Source organism: Aythya marila (genome assembly GCF_965140915.1).
Source record: "Aythya marila genome assembly, chromosome: 20".
NCBI classification, from domain to species: domain Eukaryota; kingdom Metazoa; phylum Chordata; class Aves; order Anseriformes; family Anatidae; genus Aythya; species Aythya marila.
Window position 1 is genome coordinate 5,943,955 of NC_139061.1, and position 24,248 is coordinate 5,968,202.

General features: G+C 43.5%; 1 protein-coding gene across 6 annotated transcripts in view; it reads left to right on the forward strand.

Moving 5' to 3' along the window:
• TPST1 (tyrosylprotein sulfotransferase 1) overlaps nt 1–24,248 on the forward strand; it is a 34,518-nt gene that overhangs the window by 4,271 nt on the left and 5,999 nt on the right. For 3 of the 6 annotated variants that reach the window (XM_082776654.1, XM_082776658.1, XM_082776659.1), the window contains exons 1-4: nt 1,678–1,807; nt 2,375–2,583; nt 9,857–10,800; nt 17,634–17,832. In XM_082776654.1, the coding sequence (XP_082632780.1) occupies nt 9,956–10,800; nt 17,634–17,832 (1,044 nt within the window). In that variant the 5' untranslated portion in view covers nt 1,678–1,807; nt 2,375–2,583; nt 9,857–9,955. Of the gene's footprint in view, nt 1–1,677; nt 1,808–2,374; nt 2,584–5,833; nt 6,019–9,856; nt 10,801–17,633; nt 17,833–24,248 lie in introns of those variants that run through there. The other 3 variants (XM_082776655.1, XM_082776656.1, XM_082776657.1) reach the window with 2 other exon arrangements.

Below are 24,248 nucleotides of genomic sequence, written 5' to 3' on the forward strand. Positions count from 1 at the left end.
GCTTCTGATCAGCTTGCTTAAATTGAATTCAGGGCTATTTTTTTTTTGGAGTGGACTTAGATCTACATAAACGCACTGTGCTGGCAGCTAGGGAGGGAAAAACGAGCTCAGTTTTGCCCCCCGTTGTGGCAGATTTTGGGGCAGCCGTGCTGGGGAGTGCAGGTGGGAAGGTGTCAGGGGGGCTCTGCTACCTCTGGTGCTCAGCACTAAGGGGCAGAAGGGGGACACCGTGGATTATCCCCGGCTGGGAGCTGGGCTCTGCCTGCAGATACCTGGCAGGTTGGCTGAGCACAGCTCCTGCACCGGTGCTGATTAAAGGCAGCACCAGCCCCATCCAGCAGCTTTGGTTCCCCCAGTGGCTGTGATTTTCCCTCATAGAGCCACGTTTTCTCCCCAGGGCCCCGTTTGATCGCCGCGGGTTGGGAGCCGTGAAAGGGGACGATGTGTGTGAGTCACGGCTGGAGCTGTAAAAGGCAAATCGATAAAGCGACCTGGGAAGTGCTGCTTAATGGCTCGAGGCAATCTTACTGGAAATAGGAGCGGTTCGTCCGTAAATCAGCGCTTCAAGTCCTGCCGCCGTCGGCAGCAGGCGACGTTTATTGCCTGAGATGAGAAATTGGAGGTGGATTTTAGCACCTGGGGGGGAATTTATTGTTTTTCCATGGACCCGGCAGCTCCCAAGCACATCAGAAGGCCCTGGGGATATCGGGTGCCCCTGGAAGGTGGTGGCAGCCCCTGCTGAGCATCGATGTGTCCTTGTCACCGTGGGGAGCAGGAGGCAGGGTAAGTCCCCATCCCTATCCAGTGCCGTGTGGGTGGAAACCACAGCCTGGTGGGCTCGTAAAAGCTTTACGATGGGCTCTTGCTGTGTGAGGAGGGAGGTGAGGGGCTGGCAGCACTTCGTTTGCCCTGGTGGGATCACTCAGGGTCCTGATGCTCACTGGGCACTGGAGCTTGGGTCTCCTAGCTTCGTGGTGTGCCCCGTGACATCGTCAGGGGAGATGGGGCAATGAGTCTGACCCAATTTTAGGGTTTTTGTGGTGAAAAGGTGACGTTCTGCCACGTGGTGGTTCCCGGCCTCGTTGCGCTGAGGTCCTGCTGTGGTGTCCCCAAGGCCAGCAGCACCCTGCCCGTGCTCGTTCCCATTAGCCAAGCCCCCCAAGCACTACTGCTGCTCCCAGCCTGCATTTTGGGGCTGCCACCCCATTAACTCCCTTTCCCTGATTTATTTCCCCCCCCCACGTGGCAAGCAACCTCCATTTCGGTGCTGCCCCGTGGGATCCCTCCTATCCCTGCGATCCCACGGGCTGTTTGTCTGCACGGGGCGAAGGCAGCTGGGCCAGAGCCCCTGCACGGAAAGAAAAAATACAATTTTGGTGTCGGCGAGTTAAAAACAAGCCCAATTCAGGCTCCCCCCTGGACCCTCCACGTGTCGCGCCCCCCCCGCCGTTTCCCGCCACCTCCGGCCGCGCGGGAAAAAGCCGCGAAGTGGGCGTGGCCATCCTCCCCCCTCTTAACCCCGCCCCTCGGCTGTCAATCCCCGGCGGCGGCCCAATAGCGCCGCGCGACACATGGCGGCCCGCGGCCAATCAGGGCGCGCTTGGCATTTCCATGGCAGCCGCGGGGAGGGGGCGGTGGCGACCGGGAGGGGTTGGGGGGGGGGGGGGCGCAGCCGGTGCCGGTCCCGGCCCCGCTCCCGCTCCTCAGCCCCGTTCCCGTTCCCGGTGCCGGCCCCGTGCAGCCATGGTGCGGCCCCGGCCCCGGCCCCGGCCCGGCCCTGCCAGCGGCGGCGGCAGCAGCAGCAGGGGTGAGGCGGGGGGCGCTGCACAGCGCGGGGGGGGCACCGGGAGGGGACCGGGGGGCACCGGGGGGGGGACACAGGGACACCGGGGACACCGGGGGGGTCCGGGGTCGCTGCTGGGCGGCTCCGTGCGGTTCCTGCCCGCTTTGGGTGCAGCCGGTGTTGGGGAGGGTCCCGGCGCAGCCTCTGGGTTCGGGGAGGGGGGAGGGAGGGGGTGGGGGGTTTGACCGCTTTTTGGGGTTAAAAAGGTGAGAAATGGGAACTGGTTTTATTTTAAAGGAAGGGTTCGGTGCGCCTGGGAGGTGCGCGGGGCTGCTTGGGGGAAGGGGCTGGAGGTGTGGGTGGGTCTGGGGGTGCACAAACACGTTTGAATTTATCTCTCTAAATATATAATATGTATTTATTAGATATATAAATGTGTGTATGTGGGGGTGATGAGGGAGGCTAATGGTTTTGGGGCAGCCCCCCCGCACCGTGACAGCTCCAGAGGTTGCGGGAGGACCCCGCGATTTGGGGTAGGGGCGCTTGGTGCAAAAACTTGGAGACCAGCGGGGGTTGATTTGGCCTTTACAGCTTTTCAGGTTAAAAACAAGCAAAAAATGCGGGTTTAGGGGAGTGTGAGAAAAATGCCAGCGAACGGCACCGATGGTTGTTTGCGTGTCTGCGTGTCCCTGGGGTAATCCCAGTCCATTTCCATCATCCTGCCCCTGGAGCTGCTCTGCACCAAGCCAGCCTGCGCCCAGCCCCGCTGCCTGCGTCCTGTCCCGGGTGCTTTCCCCCAGGTGAAGTGCTGCTTGTTTTTTTTTTGGGGAGGGATAAAAACTGCTGGTTGTGCTTTAGCAGCCTTTATTCCTGCATAAATAATGGGGAGAAACCCCGAGAAATCGGCTGCAGGGCTTGGGAGCCGGGATGACTGAAAAGGGTGAAGATGGGCTTGGTACTCAGCTTCCTGGCCCTTCCTTTTATTTCTTGCTTGGCCAAATGTTGTGCTGGGGGTTTGCCTGCCAGTGCCGTCCTCTGACCTCGGCATCGCTCGGATGCTGTTACATGCCGGGTAGCAAGGCGCGATGCCCAGCCCTGGGGGAGTCCTTGAGATGGCTGTGCTTGGGAGACATCAAAAATGCTTCCACAATACCTAAATGATTTTTGGAACAGTCTCTTAAATGAGTCGAGGCCGGTTTGGATAGCTTCTTTTAGTGGTATCCCGTGAATATTTCAGCTGTGTTCCTCGGTGTTGTGCTATACCATTATCGTGTAGCTGTCAGCTTTCCTATGCAATCTTCTTTGTGGTGAACAAATGCAAACGGCCAGAAACAAACCAGTGCATTGAGGGAAAGCTTTTATGGAATTCGTGTAAGACCTCTCTTTAACTTTGACTTAGAAATATGCAAAGACCTGTTGTTCTATGCAGCAGCTTCTTACTTAAACTATTTGATGAGCTTAATGTGGAACTTTCTGTAAGGAATATATTGCGTCTTCTAAAAATGCGCTGTTTTGAAGAGGATTCCTGAGAACTGTCAGGCTCTGCCACCGTCCTAGTATGTGCTTTTACAGTGCAGTGCCTGAGAGGAAAATATATTCACAACTGGTGACTTGAAACACAGTGCAGATGGGAGGATAATTACTAAGAAAACTTTCTTTTCCTTGGATTCAGTTGTGGAAGGCTGGTTATCAACTCTTCAGGCATTTCTCTGCTGGAATTGGAACCAGTTGAATCAAGATCAACAAGTTTTTGTGCATGGTTTTATTTTGCTGAAGGGAGGAACCTCTTACAATGTCTGTACCTCAATCTTTTAAAATAATGGTAAGGGCTTTTGACCTTTTTTCGATTTCAACACCGCTGCTCCTTTGGCTCTGGGACATCTGCATCACACGGGAACCCATTTGTCTATTATTTTTTTTGTGAGACGTGTATTAGGTGACTTTGGTAGTGTATCCTTACTACAGAGTACATGGCAGCAGGAGGTGGCACCTCTGTATAACAACATCTAGAAGCTTTTTGCAGCTGTGTCTTGTGTGTACAGTGTGAACAGGGCTTGGAAGAAGAGCGGCTAAAGTCCAGCAGCTGAAGAGCCAGCCAGCTTTCTTTCTTGCTGCCTTCGGGGAAGCTTTTATGGGTATGTTTCTGCTTTTTTGAGCAAAGTGGCCTTTGGAGAGCTTGGCAGCCAGGAGCTGTTGGAGCTCCCTCTATGCAATGAAGTGCTAAGGCTGATCCAGATAACTACGTCGAAAGAGCAGCGCCTGTTGCATCTCGCTCACTGTCTGCTTACCTTGTTGGCTTGGAGGTTAAGCAGATGCAAGGCAGCTAAACTGAGTAGCAAAAACTCCTAAACTGCTGTTATCCATTGTCGCTCTCTTCTGCTTCTGACTGTGCAAGCAGAAATGAAAATGCTGCTTGGACTTGCCAATGTTCACCATGTCGGTTTCTTCTTTTTCTCCTCTTGCTCCTTCACTCATTTCCTCCAGTTAATTACCTTCTTTAGCTGTGCCGCTGCCAAATGATTGTTCTCTCCAGTTTCCCTTAGCAGATTTGTACCACAAGCACTGGCTGTAAGGGCTGAATCCGGCAGTCAGACTGCGGTTGTTCATCTGAAAGGTGGTGTTGCTGGAGTATCTTCTTGATACCATATGTATTTTCTTGACATGATATGGTATGGTATCTTCTTGGTACCATAACTCTTGATTCTTCCACTCACCACTGTCCAACGCAGGACAGGGGGTGCAAGGCTTCGAAAAGGACGACTAGAGCCTGGTAGCCTGTTGATACAGAGCTGAGAACTATCTTCTCGAGAAGTGTTGTGGTCAAATGTGATGCGCATTTAGGTGGATGCAGGAGGAGGGGGCACGTTGCACAGAAATCGGGCAGTGCTCCTGTACTTGCTGTTGTAGAAAGAGATCTGGTGGTCAGGATGCGAGCCAGAACCTTGAGAAGTAAAAGGCAGGGACAAACTAATCACTGAAAAATGCTTTATGTGTGTGGCTTTTCTTCGAGATGGGTGATGCAAGTGTTGCTGTCCTGTTTATTTAGCCTTGGAAAAATCCACTGGAAGGAGGTAGGTGATGGTCATCACTCTTCGCAGTCTCCCAAGGTAAAGTGTGCCTGCTACAGCTTGGGAGGGCTACTTCATGCTGCATGGTGATGGATGATCTTTTCTTCCCCAACACAACTTTTTCAAGCAATGACAAACCCCAAACTGTTTTAGCGTAAAATACAAATGAATGAATTGCCTCTTTACTAAGCTGAAATCTTCAGTGTTTCTTGGATGAACTTTAGGAAAGTAGGTCTTGAGCTACTGCAGATAGGGGCAGGGGGGAGGAGGGAGCTGGTGTGTGCAGAGCGGGGAGACAAAGCAGTCATTTTGCTTTGTTCACATCTTCTTGGGGCTGACTCATCGGTCTGACTTTTCTGGAAATAAAATTCAGTTACAGGCACTTCTAACTCAGTGCTTAGTTGCACTTTCTTGTAATGAAACCTGTAGATCCAACTCTGTGCTATTTCTTGCACTTACATTTGCTGGGCATTTGGTTTAGTTTGTCTTTTGAAACTGGCTGCTAAAGGCCTTGTCTGTCATCGTAGTGATCTTTAACTTCTGACTGTGGTGTTGTTTTTTCTGTCATTTTCCTATTTTTTATTAAGAATTGCCTGTGCTTTTAGCTGGAGTGGCAGCTTGCTCTCCTCAGGTCCCAGCAGGTGAAAACCCCACCATTCTTCAAGGCTCTGCTTAAACGCTAGCTGGGGACTGCTGATCGCCCTGCTGTGATTTTCAGACGCCGTCGGTTTAGTTGCTGTTAACAGCAGAACATTAATGACTTGTAATAATTCTTCAGGTTGACACTGATGCGATCCAGAGTGCTCGCTCATGTAGAGGAGGGAGGAGGTGGAGTTTGTTGATTTGTGAGCTGCTCGAAGGGCAGTAACTTCCATATGTCATACTTATCTTGAAGAGCCTTATGTGTAACCAGGGGCCCAGAAGGGAGCTTGCTAGCTTGTAGAACAGATCGGTTTGCTGAGAGGTGCCTTTCTGTCAGCTCCTGTTGGATTCCCGATGTACGAGGCCCCGGCCTTGCTACGTTTGGCGGCGGCTGCATGCTCCAGGTACTGCTCCCAGGCAGAAAACAGCACGGTGGGTCACAGGGCAGCTTCAGCCTGGCTGCTTCTGCCCTGTCAGCCTTTGGCAGCGTGGGACTTAGCAAAAATTGCTGCACCAAATGAAAAGGTTTGTGGTCGATTGGTGTGTTTGTGTGTTTGTTTGTTTTTTTCTGGTTAAAAAAAAAAAAAAAAAAAAAAAAAGGTATATGGATCTGTTGCTTTTGTATGCGAGTGGTCAATGCTTAATGGTAATTTAGGAAACCAACTGAGTCTGCAGCACTTAGTGCATTCGGTGCTGGGAGTGAGCCATCGCTCCGCCTTGCCTGACCCGTGGATGGGGTGTTCCAGCCTGCGTTCAGCAGGCTTTGCTCTGACACTGCTGCTGCTTCACCTCCCTTCTGGCTTTCACAGTGATATTCTGCCATAAATGACCCAAGTAAAACAGTTCATGCACTGAGAGGCTTTCCTTAGTGATCAGCTACCTAACTTCTGCATTTGGGGAAGATTAGGGGCTTCAAGGGATAGGTTTTTATTAGTTTGTAAGTCAAAGAAAATCTTTGGTTTGGTGTTTTTTTTTTTTCCGAAATGAGTCTTATGGCATTTACTCAAACTGAATAATGTTGGGGATTGTATAAAGTGTAAATATTTGCACATCTTGTATGCTCTGCAGCAAAATCTGTTCCTGTTGTGCTAGCTCTTTCTGCAGAAGACTTTTAACTAAATCATTACTGTTTCTAAGAGCATTCAGAGAGATTCTGTGTGGTGGTTGCTAGTTTTAAGCAGCACAGTTTTCCTTCCTTAATTAAAAGTTAGGTGTGCATGCTGCATCTGCTCAGGAGAGAGGCTTTCTGCTTTTCAGTGCTGTGCAGCTATTGACTGAATTGTGTGTGTATACGTGTATTTTGTGTGTGTGTGTATATATATGCTTTTATTTTTTTGAGTGCTGTTTGGAGGGTGTTCACTTAGTTTTGGGGGATTCTTTCTGCGGATATCCAGGCACTTAAATTAAAGCCAAGGCCAGTGGCTGTCAGGCGGAATGGGGCTTGCTGTGGCGGAGCACTGCTGCCACAGGTGCCTGCCAGCCCTCCTGGGCAGCTTCAACTATAACAAAACCAGTTGAGCCCCAAATTCCAGTTTACTATGGGTAGCAAAGACCAATAAGCTGAACTTCGAGCACAGTATTGCGACAGCCGCAGGTTGGAATCAGCTTTGTCAGCGCCTCAGGGCCGGGCCCCTCACAGCGCTTGCAGCCATGTGGTGGGGAAGGCAGCGGCCAAGCAGGGGACGGCCCTGGGGGTATCGGCTTGTGAATCCTGTCACAGACTGAGCTTCTTATGGAGGAAACACTTCAGTCAGTCGTGTTTCGGAACAGGGTCGGCATCAGCGTGTGCTCAGGGGTGTGTCGTGTTGCTGACAGAGATGGAAAAGTGTCGAGGAAGCCAGTCCTTTAAAATGTTGGCGGTACCTCAGTCCTCGGAGTGCCTGGCAATTAAAAGCATCTGTGATTCATACCATTCAGTGAGTTATTTCAGCCCTGAAAAGCAAGCCCATGCTTAAAGTATCAATTAGAGTATGAATTTCATTGGAATTTGGAGAGGAAGAGTCAGTTTTCGGACTACTTCCTCTCAGAAAACAACAGAGTACATGTAAAAGAACAGTCTATACAGTATGGATGATACAGTCTATACAGTATGATATGGATGGAAAAATAAAGGTACAGGGTACAGGTTGGCGTGAACACCGCAAGGCACCTGGGCAGCTGAGGTGGCAGTTTTAGGTAAGCCAGGGCTGAACATAATCCACTGGTGTTGGCTGCAACTCGTGGCGTCTTCCTAAGTCCTTCTTACCAGTGCCTACATTGGACAGCGGACAGCTCTTACATCTTTTGTTTCTACCTAAACCTTTTATTTGATCTCACGTACACGTTGGCAAGTGATCTAATTAAGTCTTTGGTTCTCATTTCATCTGTAAAAATAAAAATTATGTGTAAATAATGCAGTTTTAAGGAGTCCTAAATGAAAACTATCATCAGTGAAAACCCTCGTTTTCATTTTACGTGTCTTGGGGTTTCAGACTACCTCCTTATTACAGCTTGGAAATCTTTTAGAGTTAAAATTAAAAAAGAAGTTATCTAAAATATTTAGTAATAAATGTGGTAGCTGTGCAAACCCTTACATTATATTACCCATCTGATTTGTTTCGGGTTCTGTCATTGTAGAAAATAGTGCAATAGCTATTTGAAAGTAGCTTACAGGAGAACAGTGGTGGCTTTTGTTGTGGCAAGTTCATTTTGTTTCACAGCACTGAAATGTCCTCCTGTCACCAGGTAATCATAGCTGCTTAAATTGTAGAGTAGGGCGTGGAATTAAAGCCATATTATTGATACCTCGTGAAGTAGACATGTGGTCATCCTTGTTTTGCCATTTTTTTTCCCGTTTTTTTGTAAGAGTTGTGAGGGTTTAAAACAAACTGAGTAATTTACATGTGATATAGAGACGGAAGGGAGATTATACCGTGACAAATAGGTTAAATGCTTTTTTTACAGTATGTATTTCTGCTCCGTACTATAAATACGAAATGACTTTAACTATAAGCTCCATGAAGACGGGCTGCCAGGGTGGCTTAGGAAGCCAAGTTGCCTTACTGGTATTGCCACTTGACTTTTGATTTGTCACCTGGGTGCTCGCCATAAAGCTCTTTGTGAAATCACAAAATACTCAAATTCTAAACTTCAGAGCGTTACGTTTTGTTTGGTGCGGGAAGACTGGTGCTGTCATACCAGCAGAAGCGCGGACTTACCCAGATGAAGTAGAAGCTAAAAGAAATAACGAGCTTACCAGCCCTGCTTAAAAGGAGCACAAACCTTATCTGAAGGTAGAAAGCAGCATATACTTATTCTGGGAATGCTTTATTACATGCAAAGCTTTAATTCTTTTTGCTTGTACGCTGATGGCAAACAGGATTGGTTCTTCTTTCTTCCCAATTTATTCAGTTTTTAGCATTTCAGCAAATGTTTCTCTGGAGATCAAAATGCTGCATAAGATGTGGGGGGAGAGGTTGGCTTGTTTTCATGTTTTTTAATCAATGGAATGATGAATAATTTGGTCTGTTTTTTTTTTTTTTTTTTTTGAGAAAAATATCTTTAAGAAAAAAATAGGTGAAGAAAACAAGGTAGGATGAAATCCTTAGTTTTCTGTATCTGCTTTGCATCATCTCAATACTGGGATGGATTAAAACTTTCAAGTCAGCATGGGTTGACTCTTTTGTTATTTAAATCACGGCTGATTTTACTTTTAATCTTGGATTCTGTTTATAGTTTTTAATGGTGATAACGTTTCTTTCATCAAAGCTTCTCTTGAAATTAAAGTTGAAATTTACTTGTTGCAGGCTATTTTTCTTCATTGCATAAAGCCCATGATCAAAAAAATGGAGAATCTCAGGGTTGTTTCATAACTGTGAAACGTCTTCCATCACCTCCTGTTCTCTGAAGGAAATGGAGCATGTCAGGCAATGCTGAATATAATGTATTTATGGGCAAATGTGAAAGGGGGCAGGTCTTGTCTTTTGTCTTTGTTTTCCCTGTAAAATCCTCGCTTAGCAAAGCAAGGTGTTTTCTTAAGAGTTGTTTTTTCAGTTTGTAGAGTTCCATATAAATAATGGCTTTCCTTGACTGCAAAATTTAATGGTAGTTATCCAGTGGTGGAATTCCTTTAAATATACTGTTACAATGCATCAGAGAACTATGAAAATAGCAACTATAATCGCCAATCTTATTATGTTTTGTGTTGCTGCTATGGGTAAACAAGAGTACTTTTTCTTGTGGGGTATTTGTGTTTAGACATAGCCTTTTGTGGTCTTAATGCAACACCAGGAGATGATAATTGCATTGAATGCTGTCAGATGTTTCTGTTGCTGATTCATCATGCAGTTCTTAACAAAACTTTTTTTTTTTTTTCTCTCACCAGACATTAACTTATTTTGGATTAGGATCTCCATGGCACGTGAACTAGAAAATAATCTGAACTAGAAGGTCTCGTTATTTTGACGTGACAGACATTATCAAAATGGTTGGAAAACTCAAACAGAACTTGCTACTGGCATGTCTGGTGATCAGTTCAGTGACAGTGTTTTATTTGGGCCAGCACGCGATGGAGTGTCACCATCGAATAGAGGAACGCAGCCAGCCTGCGAGGATGGAAAGCGTGAGAAGCACAGTAAGAACTGGTTCCAATGTAAATGCGAATAAAACCTTTGCTTACAACAAAGACATGCCTTTAATATTTATTGGAGGAGTACCTCGAAGTGGCACGACTTTAATGCGTGCCATGCTTGATGCTCACCCGGATATTCGGTGCGGAGAAGAGACAAGGGTCATCCCACGAATACTGGCAGTTAAGCAGATGTGGGCTAGGTCAAGCAAAGAGAAGATCCGGCTGGATGAAGCTGGAGTCACAGATGAGGTTCTGGACTCGGCCATGCAAGCATTTCTACTGGAAATCATTGTGAAACATGGAGAGCCTGCACCGTATTTGTGTAACAAAGACCCTTTTGCTTTAAAATCCTTAACTTATCTTGCTAGAATTTTCCCCAATGCCAAATTTCTTCTCATGGTACGGGACGGTCGTGCATCTGTACATTCCATGATATCCAGAAAAGTCACAATAGCTGGCTTTGACCTGAACAGCTACAGGGACTGTTTGACCAAGTGGAATCGTGCTATAGAAACTATGTATAACCAGTGTATGGAGGTTGGTTTTGAGAGGTGTATGCTGGTACATTATGAACAGCTTGTATTGCATCCTGAAAGATGGATGAGAACTCTCTTAAAGTTTCTTCGCATCCCATGGAACCAAGCAGTGCTGCACCACGAAGAAATGATCGGAAAAGCAGGCGGTGTTTCTCTTTCCAAGTGAGTATGCGCGTTCCTCTTTTTATCTCGTACCTTTTTAAAAGGTAAAAGAGTACCTTTGGCATATAGAAGTCTGGTCATAACTTGGTTTCGGTGTTATGTAGCTAGTGGTGTCTTGGAAAGCTGATTTGCAATGTAGATTATATGCAAAATCATAATTGTTAACTAATGATTTGAATCACTTGTAGCACCCACTGAACAGTTGTCCTGATAACATGCATATAGAGCATGTGAACTGGCAATTTAAGATCAGTGTAACTTAAATATGGACAGCTAATATCAGCCTTTCTTCCAATATAGCTTTGCTTTTTCTTGTGCCCTAAATAAACCTGAGCTGTTCTTGTCTAGACTGGCATTATTCATCCTAGCAAGATCACCCATCAGATTTCAGGAACTTAATTATTGTTGTCAATGCAAGAATGGCCCTCGAGTCGTATTTGCCAAGAACGTACTCTTCCAGGAAACTTGAGAAATTGTTCCAACAAAATAGAAAGCAGAATTGGCGTGCTTTTCTGTTGGCATGTGCTCCTAAAAGGACATACACTCTGAATAAAATTAACCTTGTTGTAGGCAAATCTCTCGGTATTCTGTCACGCCATCTGTGCATCTGACCTAACCACTTTCAGAGACCGAAATCTATCTCTGATTACAAAGCTCAAGTATTGTGAAAGGAGAAAAAAACAAACGAACAAAAATCCTTTATTTATTCTCCCATTAAACTACCAGCTCTTCTGGTTTCTCTTCCAGTTTTACAGCCAAGTTTTTGAAGTATGGGAGTTGGTTGGGCGTTACAATGGGGAAAAGGTGTGAATGCTTGAATCTTTTTTTTTTTTTTTTTTTTTTTTGTTATGGCAGGTCTATCTGCCAGATTGCATGTCACTTTAACTTCAAAAATAAAAAATAAAAATAAAAGGCATATCTTAGCAGCAAGACATCCTCAGTTAAATTCCTTGGCTTCTGCATTTTGAATATTTATCACCGACCAAGTGCTTTAGAGTAACAGAGGTAGCTTGCACAGCCAGCAGTGTGAGCTGCGTGGAGACGTGTCAAACTGTTGAATACAGAGTGATTATTTTTCCATCTTTTAAAGGTTTTGAGAAATAAAAATTGGTAGATTTTGTTTAATGCCTAAGGAAATGGCTATTGTGTAGAATTCTTAATATAATAGAGGGGAATATGGTTGCAAGCACATCATAAAATTTGTTACAGCTATCAAGAAGGCATCTCAACTCGTTTTTTGCAGTATTCTTGTTAGCAGATTGAAGCCTTCTGATAGTGTAACCCTGGAGCAGTGTACTCTTGGATGTCTCTGCAGTCTGTGTCTGTGCCTGAAATTCTCTTCAGTTATCTGCTTTATGTTACTGCTTCCCCGTGGCAGCTGAGGGGGGAGTAAACTTACTCTTACTGCCATAAAAAGGTGGTTGCCAAGTTCTGCTAAGTGTCCTGTAAAATAACTATGCAGAATGCCATTTCCAGTAAATTATTACTGCCTTACAGCTTCCAGATTTGTATTTGTAAAAATTAATGGACCTCTAAACTATAAAACTCAGTAGCCCTATCGAATTCACACAGTTTCAAGTAGTATTTTGTGCTAAATCTGGTGGAATGGGATGTGAGGAGTTGAGAAAGCTTTTGTTCGTGTCTGTAAAAGTTATGAAAATATAATGTTGAAAGTAAAATGTGGCTTTGTGAATATTCTTGAATCAGACTTTCAAATTCAAGAAAAGAGACTCAAGGAATTTCAAGACAAACCCATATGAAAATAATCTTATTTTTGTGACCCTCAATTCAGCCTGTTCATGGAATTCTTGATGTTTTTATTATCTCTTGCAAGATGATATGTGAAAGTAATTTATTATTGCAGAAGGAGGCTGTAGCGAGGTGGGGGTTGGCCTGTTCTCCCACGTGCCTGGTGACAGGACGAGGGGGAATGGGTTTAAGTTGAGCCAGGGGAGTTTTAGGCTAGATGTTAGGAAGAACTTCTTCACTGAAAGGGTTGTGAGGCACTGGAACAGGCTGCCCAGGGAAGTGGTGGAGTCACCATCCCTGGAAGTCTTCAAAAGACGTTTAGATGTAGAGCTTAGGGATATGGTTTAGTGGAGGGCTGTTAGCGTTAGGTTGAAGGTTGGACTCGATGACCTTGAGGTCTCTTCCAACCTAGAAATTCTGTGATTCTGTGATTCTGTGATTCTGTGATTAATGTTATGTCTGTATTGTTTCTGTCTAATCAAATACCCTTGAAATGCAGGGTGAGATTTGTTTTTTCGGTTGCAAGAGACCTTTATAATTTGATAATGACTTCAGTGACTCAGTCTTTTGAGGCCTGTAGGGAAAAGAAACAGTGAATATGAAATTCTGGACCTTGGATGTCTGTTTTGTGTACGTACTGGGAGCTCAAGGCCCCCATTTTGATCCCCTTCAGTCCCTCACCTCTCGTGCACCACCCGGGTGCCCCAGGCCAGGGCTGCTGTGTGCTGGGGTCCCTGCCCAGAGCAGGGGTCCCAAGGAACTTGTGCTCCTTGGAAGGGTCCTGGCTATGTAGTTTACCCTGAATTTCAAAGGCTGTGCCACAACTTACCAGGTTTTGACAGCTGAATGCCTTTCAGCGGACTCGACAGGAGGAGGATGCAGTTGTGCTTGGCCTGTTCTCAGCTGCAGCTGAGTTCTTTATGGCCCTGGGTGCGATGGGCCATTGAGTTCCAGGCTCAGGTTCCATCCAGCCTTGTTCTCTTACGACTTAGGATTTCTCTTTAGGCTTCCCGGGGAATCCTCTGTGCTTCATAGTGTGAATATTGCCTTCTTTTAGCAGAAACAACTGAGGCTGGAGCAGCAGAGCTCTGTATTTCGGCTACTAGCTTTCTCCCACCTGACCTTCCAAAGGACAGAGCTGCAGATCACCTCAGATAATGTGAGGAAACCCAAAAAAGCAATATCTGCTACATAACAGCTCTGTCTTCTCACAGAGCTGTACTTCACCACATGCCTGGTAGCAAACGCTTCAGGCTGTTCCGTAATGGTGTATTAAAATCAGATCGCTCAAATTATACTGCAGCTTTCCCTGGCAGGAAGAGCACATTACAAGCACCAAATCATCTCTGAATGTGAGCTTCCCTTAAAAGATACCAACACGCAGACCTAGCCTCTGTAGCCTGGCAGAGAGAATAAGAAGACCTAGGTGAAACTTGCTCCCCTGCTGGCTGCAAGGTATTGGGTAGGGTAGAAAGCCTCAAAAGTTGAGTGAAGAATGAGCTGCTATTATAACCTGCAAAGGCAGAGGTATGTGTAAGGACTTGAGAGAATGAGCAGAGAAGCCTGCCTCGGTCATCTTCCACTTAGCTCTAAGACTTTTTCAGACCTTTCAGACTTCTCGGATCCCTTTGGTATCCGCTTCAGAGCCATGACACCTGCTCAAGTGAGGCCCAGCATCAGATGCCCAGAGCTGTTATAACAGCTGGAGGGTTTTTGAAAAGAAACTGGAAATTTGTTGTCTAGAAATACGTAAAGCCACTTCAAGAAAGTGACCATGGTATCCCTTAAAGATCTTTATAGTGATGTTATATCTAGTAACAGAAAGTGAATATTTAAGAATGTATTTTTAACTCATTTGAAATTAAAACTCTTTTAAATGCAATCCGTATGAGACGGAATGAGGCTGTAGGTCAGTGCAAGGTGCTTTTTTTTTTTTTTTTTTTTTTTTTTTTTACAGCTGTGTCTAAAATGTATGCGTGCGTTATTTCTCTTCCAGAGCTAAGCTATCCACCAAGTGACTTGCAGAGCCCTTCAGGAAGCGAGCTGACTCCATTTGCTTGTATTCCAGACTCAAAAGCTCTTATGCAGAAGTCTTTTATTAGCACCATTAGGAACTGGGCAGTTTGTATTTAAGCTTCTGACTTCATGTCTTCCCCTGGCTGCTTCATTTGAGGAAACCGTTGGCTGTCGTCATTTCTTCTCCTGCGTTTGCTTAGTAATCCCTGACTTTTTTTTTGCTGCTGATCCAGCCCTAGCCTCACCGTTGTTTAATTTTACTTGCTATTTCTCCCCCTCCTCCTCCTCATTTTGTTTCTTACCCAGCTTGAGAAACACTGCAGGGGTTTTAAAGATGTACACCGCAGACCTTGTAGTAGTGCAAAACCTGTTGTTTGAAGTAATTGCCAGCGTGGCTGTTCCAGGAATGCATGGCCAGGCTGCAGGCTGTAACTGGTATTGTTAATGTAGCTCCGGCATTTGCCTCCTAACTGAAAACAGCTGCGGTGACCACTGGTGCAGAGAAATGTCAACCCTTTTATAGCAATTTCTATTAGGCTTATTACGAAAATAGCTGTCTAGGCAAAATTGCTTTAGAATACGCTGCTTTTAATATATACCTTGCTTTTGTTTCATTCTAGTACAGATGTAGAAGGATGTGGGGTTAGCCCTGTGCTCCGTGCTACCAGCTGCTTTCAGAGCTCAGACGGTCCCTGCAGTTCTGCAGTGGAACCTGGCAGTGCTGCCAGGCCGCATTTGCCATGTGCACACATAATCAAATTTGTCGAGACTTGGTACGTTTACTTGTTTTGCTTTGTTTCTTCTTTTTCTGTTTGTTTTCTTTCCCTCCATATTCCTCAGATATTCTTCTGGTCTGAAGGATCTTTTCCAGTAGTTGTGTTTTACTTTTCTTCCCATTGTAAGTGACAGGACAGTAAAAGATGTAGACAGGAGACCAAACGTGCTGCAGCATATTTTGAATGAGCGCCTAGGAGCAGCTGAGCCTGGTTGCCTGTCTCTTGCCACCAGGAAGTGTTCTGTGCTGGGCTTTTTCTTACCAAAGACTGAAATGACAGCAGGGCAAAGCATAAACATTGAAGTGTGCTTTTACTTCAGAACAAGGTATCCTGACCCCCGAATCCCATTCTGGGTTCTTGCCTTTCTTTCTGAGCTACTGAAAATGGTTGAGGAGGGTAAGGCTTAAATTCCTGTGGTTGTCCTACAGTTTTTTTTTTTTGTCGGGTGCTTACTCATCAGCTTCTGTTCAACACCTTTTTGCAGCAATCTGCGAAGGCCCCGCTTGCCAGGATGGTTTCCCCCTCAGTGATCATTTCCCTGTCAGGTTTGTTGTTCGTTCTGGTTGTGTTTGAAGCACTCCAGCCCCTGACCTTCCAGCACTGTGTGACTCACTTCCCTTCTGTATCCTGGAGAATTTGAGCTCTGATGACAAGTAAAACTGAGTAAGAAGGTAAAGGCTGGTGTTAAGATGAAATTGAGCTGATGACTGGCGGACGTGCGTATGTGTTTGTAATCTGGCTTTCATCGCACAGCGCGCTAAGCATCTGGGCTGGATGCCCCGTGCTGTTGGGTTAATGCTTGCCCCCTGTGCAAGGGCTCTTCAGCCTCTTTGTGAACTCATCAGGTTAATGAAATAACTGATCACACTTGCCACTTCTGAGAGCTGCGTGACTTCAGCTTCAGGCTTCTTGTCTCAGAAAGTGCTGGAAATATATAAGGAATGTCTTTCTCAGGATGTGTTTTCTCGTACTCTGCCTGCTGTGTAATTCTGAAGAATGAGCTGCTCGAGCATCACATTTGAATCTCGGTGTTCTCATGCTTTGTTTCATGCAGATGATGTACTGGCTTTATTCTTTGTAGAGTTATTCTGCTTTCAAGTATACCAATTTTGCTTTCTGGGTGGTAGAGCTTTTTGTGATTAAATTCTTCATGATGTAAACGATGCCCAGGAAGGATGATGACTGCAAGTGGCTGTGACAGCTGGATGCTCAACATCAGACTGCACGCAGGTTTAGCCAGCCAGCAGGGGCTACTGACACAGTGCTGTACCTTACAGCATTACTTACCAAGCATATGAAAATATTCCTTTAGGCATCTTGTATCTACAGATCTGATGTTAGACTGCCGTAGAAAAAAGACAAGCCCTGATATCCCAAATGCATCTGCATTTTTCTTTCTGAGTTCCAAAGAAAGTTTGGAGAGCCTTAGATTACTCAGCCTGCTCTGAGGGCTGCTGGCCTGTTTCAGAAATAAACACAGTAAGGAGGTTTTAAGTTTTCTAATCTAAAAGAAACAAGGAACATGGGAAAGCAAATTGATGTCAGATTTCTTTAAAAACAAACAAACAAAAATCCCACAACCAGACTAGGGTACAAGAATGAAAGACTTGAGGACAGTTGATTAAATGAGCAACGAATTAGTTATTTTCTAAATAAGGTACATATGACACTTAAGATTACTCACTTGCCTTTCTTTAAGAGCTGTGTAATGAACAAACTCTCCATCAGTTATAGGGATGGTCATGAAAAATATGACTGCAGTCGGTATCTTTGTCACCTCTTTAAAAAAAAAAGTCTTTCATTTGAGATTTACATTAAGGTGGTGTAATATTCAAAAGCGTCTCTGGAAATGTTACTTGTCCTATTCAAAAAAATGAGTTTAGTCACAGGGATTATCATTTAGAATACAACTTTCAAGAGTAATTAAGCCAACGAAACAGCTAATGTGGGAGTATGTCAGTGGGAAAACAGCTTTATATGTAGGTGTGTGCATACTTTTCACTTAGCAGATACTTGACTTTCATTGCTCTCTTTATGTAAAGAACTTGCTTCAGCATGCTCTCTCTGAAAGCCTAGAGCAGAAAGCATGTACAAATTATTCTTCTTTCAGGTGTACATAGTAAAACTGCACTTCCCCCCACTCTGTAGGAACATGAAATTTTGAGAGGGAAAGAAGAGGGGAAAAAAAGAAAAAAAAAAAAAAAAAAAAAGCAAGCTAAAAGTCTTCCTGGTAGGAAAGGATCAGATATTTGTTGGGGATACAAAATATAACCTTTCTTTCTCCCTCCACAGAGTTGAAAGATCTACTGACCAAGTAATCAAGCCAGTCAACGTGGAAGCGCTGTCAAAGTGGGTTGGGAAGATACCTGCTGATGTTCTGCAAGATATGCCGGTGATCGCGCCCATGCTGGCCAAACTGGGCTACGATCCCTATGCCAATCCACCAAATTATGGGAAGCCAGATCAAAAAGTTGTGGAAAACACAAGGAGGGTAAGATATTTATGTGCGTTTAATTTATTTACCGAGTGGATGTGAGCTATAGAACAGAAGATTCTTTTGAAGTCCATTTCTAATACCTTTTTGTACTTAAGTGATTTGTTTTCCTTTCTGAGTGGGGGAGAGGGAAGGCTTTTATAGGACCATGGGCACTGGAAATGTGTCTCCTGCTCTTTGTGTTCCATTTGGTTCCTCTTCCTTCCTCCCAACCCCAGGCTTGTTCTGTGTGTAGCTGAGCCTCTTGAGAATCATCTGGATAGTTTTGGAAAAAAGCTTGCTTTCTCGCCCGGTCATCAAACTTGATTCATGAGCTCAGCTTTTTATGCATGAGGGTTGGCAGAAGCTCTTTCACAAAATTGTTCCCAAACACTTGGTAGAATTTGAAAAGTGACCCATGGAAAATAGCCCAAGATGACCAAAATGTCAGTTTTTCCAATTCTTTGCTGTCCTTTGTAGAACAAACAAAAGATGCAAGAAGGTCTGGCGCTGATTAACCTAAACATGAGGGTTTTAGTCTGAGCTTAATGTTGGAATTTGAATAGTTAGGCTATATAACTGTTTATCCCTGGAGGTATCCATTGAAAAGCTTATTACCATTGTTTGAAATAAGAATTAATTAACTTTTCAGTTCTGTTCATTTAAGAATGTATACTGTATTAGAAGAAGGTGACTCTTGCTGCTGTAGCAAAGTCATCACTGGAAAAACTGAACTAAACAATGTGAAGGAACTGTCGCTAGCCTTCTGATATTAAAAATTGGTCAATGTACTTTGCTAATGGGCTGGATACTAAAAAAAAAAATGCATTTTGTGTAGACTTTAAACATTTTGTATTGTCTCTTTTTAGGAGTCCTGTCTGAGAAACGTCCATTAAGCAGTTTGATCACTGTATTAGAGGATGGTAGGCTGACGATTGTAATAGCTGTTAGCTCAGAATGAAAGAGGTTACCCTCCTTTTCTGGAAGAACTTACGGCTAATGTTTTGTAGGTCTTAGGGTACTGATTGTTTTAAAACGCTCACAGGCAAGCTAACTTCTGCACTCAATTCAGCCCGATTGCAAAACAAACATAAAAAGGTGTTCAATACCTCTTCAGTGAGCCTTGAAAACAAAATCCTCACATATCTACCAATACATACTGAAAATAGTGACTGGGATCCAAATGTATATTGTATTTCAATAATTTATCGTTGATTTTCTCTTCTTCCTGTGCAGGACAAACTCAGCCTGAGTTAAGTTTAACAAATTTCAGTTGTTTACTGTTGGGTGGCTTCCTGAAATCTCTTTCATTTCAAAATGCAAGATGGAAATCAAGGCAACGGACAAAGCCACAAACTCACCTTAAAAAAATTGAAGCCTAATTTAAAAGCCTGCAGTGTGTTTTCACAAGTCTGCTTTGAAGCATAATTTGTTTACTAATGTTTAAAAATGGTGTTGAAAAACTGGAGGCTATTGCTATAAAAGCCGATCCAAATATTGCAAACATATGGAATGATGTTAATATTTTGACTGTCATTTAGTTTTAGTATCTTTTACTTACAGCCCTAGTCTCAAGGTAGCATTTGAAGTATGTTGTTAGTTCTTGTAGTACCCAGCACATGTTTTCCCTAGCCACTTGTTCTTTAACAAAACAACCATGGATATAAGATTTGGCCACTGGTTCTGTCTCCATCACTGATTGCACTGGTGTCCTGAGTCCCTACGGTGTCAAGTTGTGAGGCTTTCCAGCTCCCAGACCTCTTTCCTTGTTCGGTTGCCTCCTTTTTGGGGCAGCAGGCTCAGCAGCCCCTCCAAGGTGTCAGGCTTCCTGGCCATCTTGCATAGGAAACTGCCAAAATGCTGGCCTTAAACCGAGGAGGTTTTGAAATAACTAATATTCTGCTTGGTCATCAGTGGGAGCTGACTCAGTTCTGAAAAATGCTCTTTGTTTAGTTTCCCCCACAGCTTTTATTTGATTTTATTTGGGGTTGGGGGGCAGATATTTCAAAACATGCTGTGTTTAAGGTGGCTGGGAAGAGCAGGAAGGGACCTGTGATGTGTTTGCTCCATCACAGACAGCACATGCCACCCTGTGGAGTCCCACTTCTCTTTCTTGAACATGCGCTAATTTATTTCTTGCTACTGTAGCTTGGAGAAGAAGGTATTTATCAAAAAGAATTGTATTTCTCGATCTAGGTTTCTCAGCCTTTGGGAAATAGCAGCTTGGCAAGTCGAGTGTGTTATTGCATTCTCTCTCAGCTGGTGAACTTGTAAATTGCTTTTTGCTTTTGTTCTGGCTGTCTCTTTTCAGATTTCTTCACCTGGGTTGGTTTTTCCGAGTTTTGTACTGTATGTGTTGTTGGAGATGAAGCTGTCCAAATAAAATATTTCCAGTTCTTCAGTACATAATAAGAATATATCTAAATCTTGCATGCAACTGTTTATTGCTTCACTTTGTTTGGAAGCTCTTCTATTATATTTGTAGTTTGTGGTCGCCGAGAACTTTAAACCGAGTACAGAACTCACATTTTATTCATTGAAAACAGATTTAGAAGAAGTTTAGACTTCTGAAACTGAGCTGTATTGTGTTAGCGTGGTAACCCCTTAGTGTGACGAACTTGAATTAACGCTGAGTGCTCTGACATTTGCTTCTCTTTACTCGTGCCATTGTTTCCGAGCCAGTTTGGGATGGCATGAACTAGAGCTTGGGATGGGAGAAGCTGCCCTGGTCTGGCAAACAGAAGGTGGTGGTTTGGGGGCAGGACCGGTGTTTTGGGGTTTGTTTGTGGAGATGGGGAAGGAGTTGTTCTGTGCTGGAGGGGTATGTAATGCTTGTTTGTGTACGTTGTGACAACAGGGTGGAAGCCCAGCACCCTGGAATTACTGGCAGGGTTGATTCTGGCTCCACCTAAAGATGGAACAGCACGGTGTGATCTAGTTCATTGCTATCGGATACGGCAAAAAAAAACAGCACTCGGTTCTCGCATTGTTACAAGGAGTTCTTGTTTCGTGTGATTGGGAGCATTTACATACCTTGCATACAAAAACATAAAGATAATTGGAATAAAAAACAAAAATTGGGCAAGATGCAAAATAAATTCACAGCTAGAAAGCCTCGTGAATGCTTTCAGTTCAGGGTTTTATGGCCAGGAGCTTGTGTATGGTCCAATTGTGGAAGATAATTTTTAAAAGATTCAAAACTTAAGCTGCAAGATGTCTTTATTCTGTAAAGCTGTGCAAATTCTACTTGCATTACTGCATTTATACTCCACTGCACCAGCTGTAGCAACTACGCTGCGCAAAATCAATCACTTCTTGGAAAGACTGCAAATTAGATTAATGCTCCACGGTGAAAATACTAGTTGGGAATTTCAAAGCTGCTGCTCTTAGTCGCTAAAATAAGAAGCAACAGTGTAAGGATGTCTAAAATGTGAGAAGGCTGGCACTGGAGAAAATGGAAGGGAATGGCTAGCAGGGTGCAAAAAGCTAATTTCCCTTAAGTCTTTTATGCAGCTAAATCCTGTTTGTATTTTTCTTTTTTGTCTTCTGTCCCCCTGCTGGTGACTTGCATATATACAGATTTCAATATTTTTTTTCCTTCAGTCTGGAAATGATGATTTTCACCATCTAAAGGACAATGCTTGAAGAATAAAATCTGTGCATGTAGATAACGCAGGGAAAATAACTGTCTCTGCTGAATTTTTTATTTTTATTTTTTCACTTAAATGTTACTCTTCTAGGACACCACAATGGTTAGGCTGCTTTTCCGTGCTCCTGTAGCAGAGCACCAAACCGGGTGTTTATACTTTGTTTGTCTTGTTAGTTCTGGTTTTGTTTTAGGAAGTAAAAGAGCCTGAAGCTAGCTCCATCTCTTTTCTTATGTTTGTCTCCAAGTGCAGCGGGGTGCTATGGATTAAGACATTTCTGATAGAATCTACACTGGTGGAGTACAAATCTAATACAAATATAACAGATTTTTCTGCTGTTCTCAATAACAGAGCCATTACTTTCTGTTTATCTGTTTTATGTTAGGCTTGACAATATTATCCTTTCTGACACTTTTTCTTGTCTCCTTGTAAGAAGGAACGCAGAGCAGAGATCAAGGTCTGAATAGTGCTGCACTGTTCAGCAGATCTCTGCACGTGACTTCACATCAAGAGGCAATCTTTAATAATTTTCAGTTACTCGGTGACTGCAGGGTTTTTCTCTCTTGTATGTTTCTTTTAAGTATGTACATTGCTGGTCTGTTCATTTTATTATAATGACTGCAAGGGTCCATTCCTTATAGGTACAAAGCTGATTTTTTTTCCTGGAATTTAACATTCTACGTCCTGAGCATAAAGGAAAATAACATCTTGTAACTAAAATGAGTTTTCACATTCAAATGAAGCAGAAAATGCAAATAATTTAAATGGTCTGCACTGGTAGCCAACTCACTGTATGATGCAATACCAAAGTAGATCCACTTCACACTGGAAGAGTATCTGATATGTCCTTATCAATATCATGAGTTTGTGTAAAAGCGTATGTCAGCAGTTTAACAGAACATACCAAAAGCCAGAGAACAATTCACAACTGCAAGATCCTGACTTATGCCCAGTAGAAACTGGCTTATTGTTATGTTATGGTTGGCTAAGTGCTTTCCTTTCACATCTGTAACGTATTACATCAGATTTTCTTTGGCACACACTCCCCGCTAAATGAGTTTGTATGCTAGGAATACATATTCCAGTCATTTCTTTTAACTTCTTCATGAAGTTATGATCCTTGCCCTGGAGAGATCGAGAGACGGAAACATACAAAACTATAGAAAAAGCTATGGTTTTCATCATGACTCTTCAAATATGTGTGGGTTTCTCTAATCACATCCGAAAGCTGTTATCTCTCTCTGTTTTATGTTCTGTTGATGCTTTTTTTCTGCAGTAACATTCAGAGGAAAAAGCAGACTTCTATTGACTCCTGTTTCATACCCATATTAAATTGTGAGGAAATGTCTCCTGCTGGTAAATGTCGAGACGTCCGTGACGATCTTGATTTCAGGACTCTGTATCTGGGGCTTTAAAGATAGAAAGAAACAATCTATGATTAAAGGGCGTGAAGTGAGTCTATGCTACTGCATGAGAGTAATTACTTGTGCTGTCAAAGATGGGTAAATGTAGAGGTATAGTGTGATGCCAGCTGCTCGAGTAGCCTTGGGGGGGAAAAAATAAAAAGGCTTTTGAGGCAATCTCTGATACTTAGACAAATAAACAATTTTTATTTTATTTCATCTGTCTTACGACTGCCAGCAGCACAGACTTGATCAGCATCCTTTAAATGTGTTCAATACTGGTATTTTTTCCAGCCTGGAGATTCCCAACTGCGTTGTTTGTCTCAGGAGTCATGAACTTAATTTTTATTCATTACTATCTGTGCATATATATAACTAGTAAGATATATAGTTATTAACAAGATAGACAATTAGGTAGGGTTGCAAACTGCCTCTTGGCAGATACTCAGTGGCTTAAAATCTTGCTTTCTGTGTTATTTTACTGGATAAATATTTACATCTTGGACAGTCTTCTTTGCTGGCAGTTCCAACAAAGAAATAAAGAATTGTGTAAGCCTTGTAAGCTGCCTAGAAACTAAGGAAAGTGAGGATACCTCCATGTAATGTGCAATAAGGGATGGTTTCTAGAAGGGAGCTTTGTACTGGTTTTATTTTATTTATTTATTTTTGGATAATTAAACATTGATTGCTTTGTACTCGGGAACTTTGATGTTTTGAAAATCCAGGAAGCCCAAGTACATTTACTTCCAAGCTAATTTCTAGACAAGAAAGACCATTATCTATGGAAATGACCAAATAAAATGTGTTTCTTTCTAAACTAGACTTAAAAGCGGGAGAAAATGAGTGCTTTGATTGTCTCTAAAGTATATTTTTGATTTGAGCTTCTCAGAGTTATTCTTCCATTCTTAAACTTTCCTTGTGTATTTACAAGGGTTTTGTCAGACAACTGGATGTGACCTTTTTTTTTTTTTTTTCCTGATCTCTTTTTGAGAATAAAATGCATTTGGCTTAGCTATGAGAATGTTTTTCAATTATTTTGTATGTAGAACAGCTTGAATAATGCCAACAGTGAACAACAAACTGACACGGACTTCAGATTATTCTCTGCCCCCTTTGGAAATCCATTTGTGCTTGCAAAATAATTCTTTTAGAAATGGTAAACACCATTTCTGCTCAATTTTACTGAATTCTTGCTTAGACTGGAAATCATTCCGATATCCTGCTTCAGCCACTCTGTGCTGCCAGTCTCCAAATAATATGTTTTAGGGTTAGAAATTGGTCTGAAAAGAATTTTGAATCTGAAACCTTTTAATGCCTTTGGCTGCAGATGGAGTTATTGTTTTATGAATTTCTGGATTGCGGATGATCGCTGGCTTTTCATTCA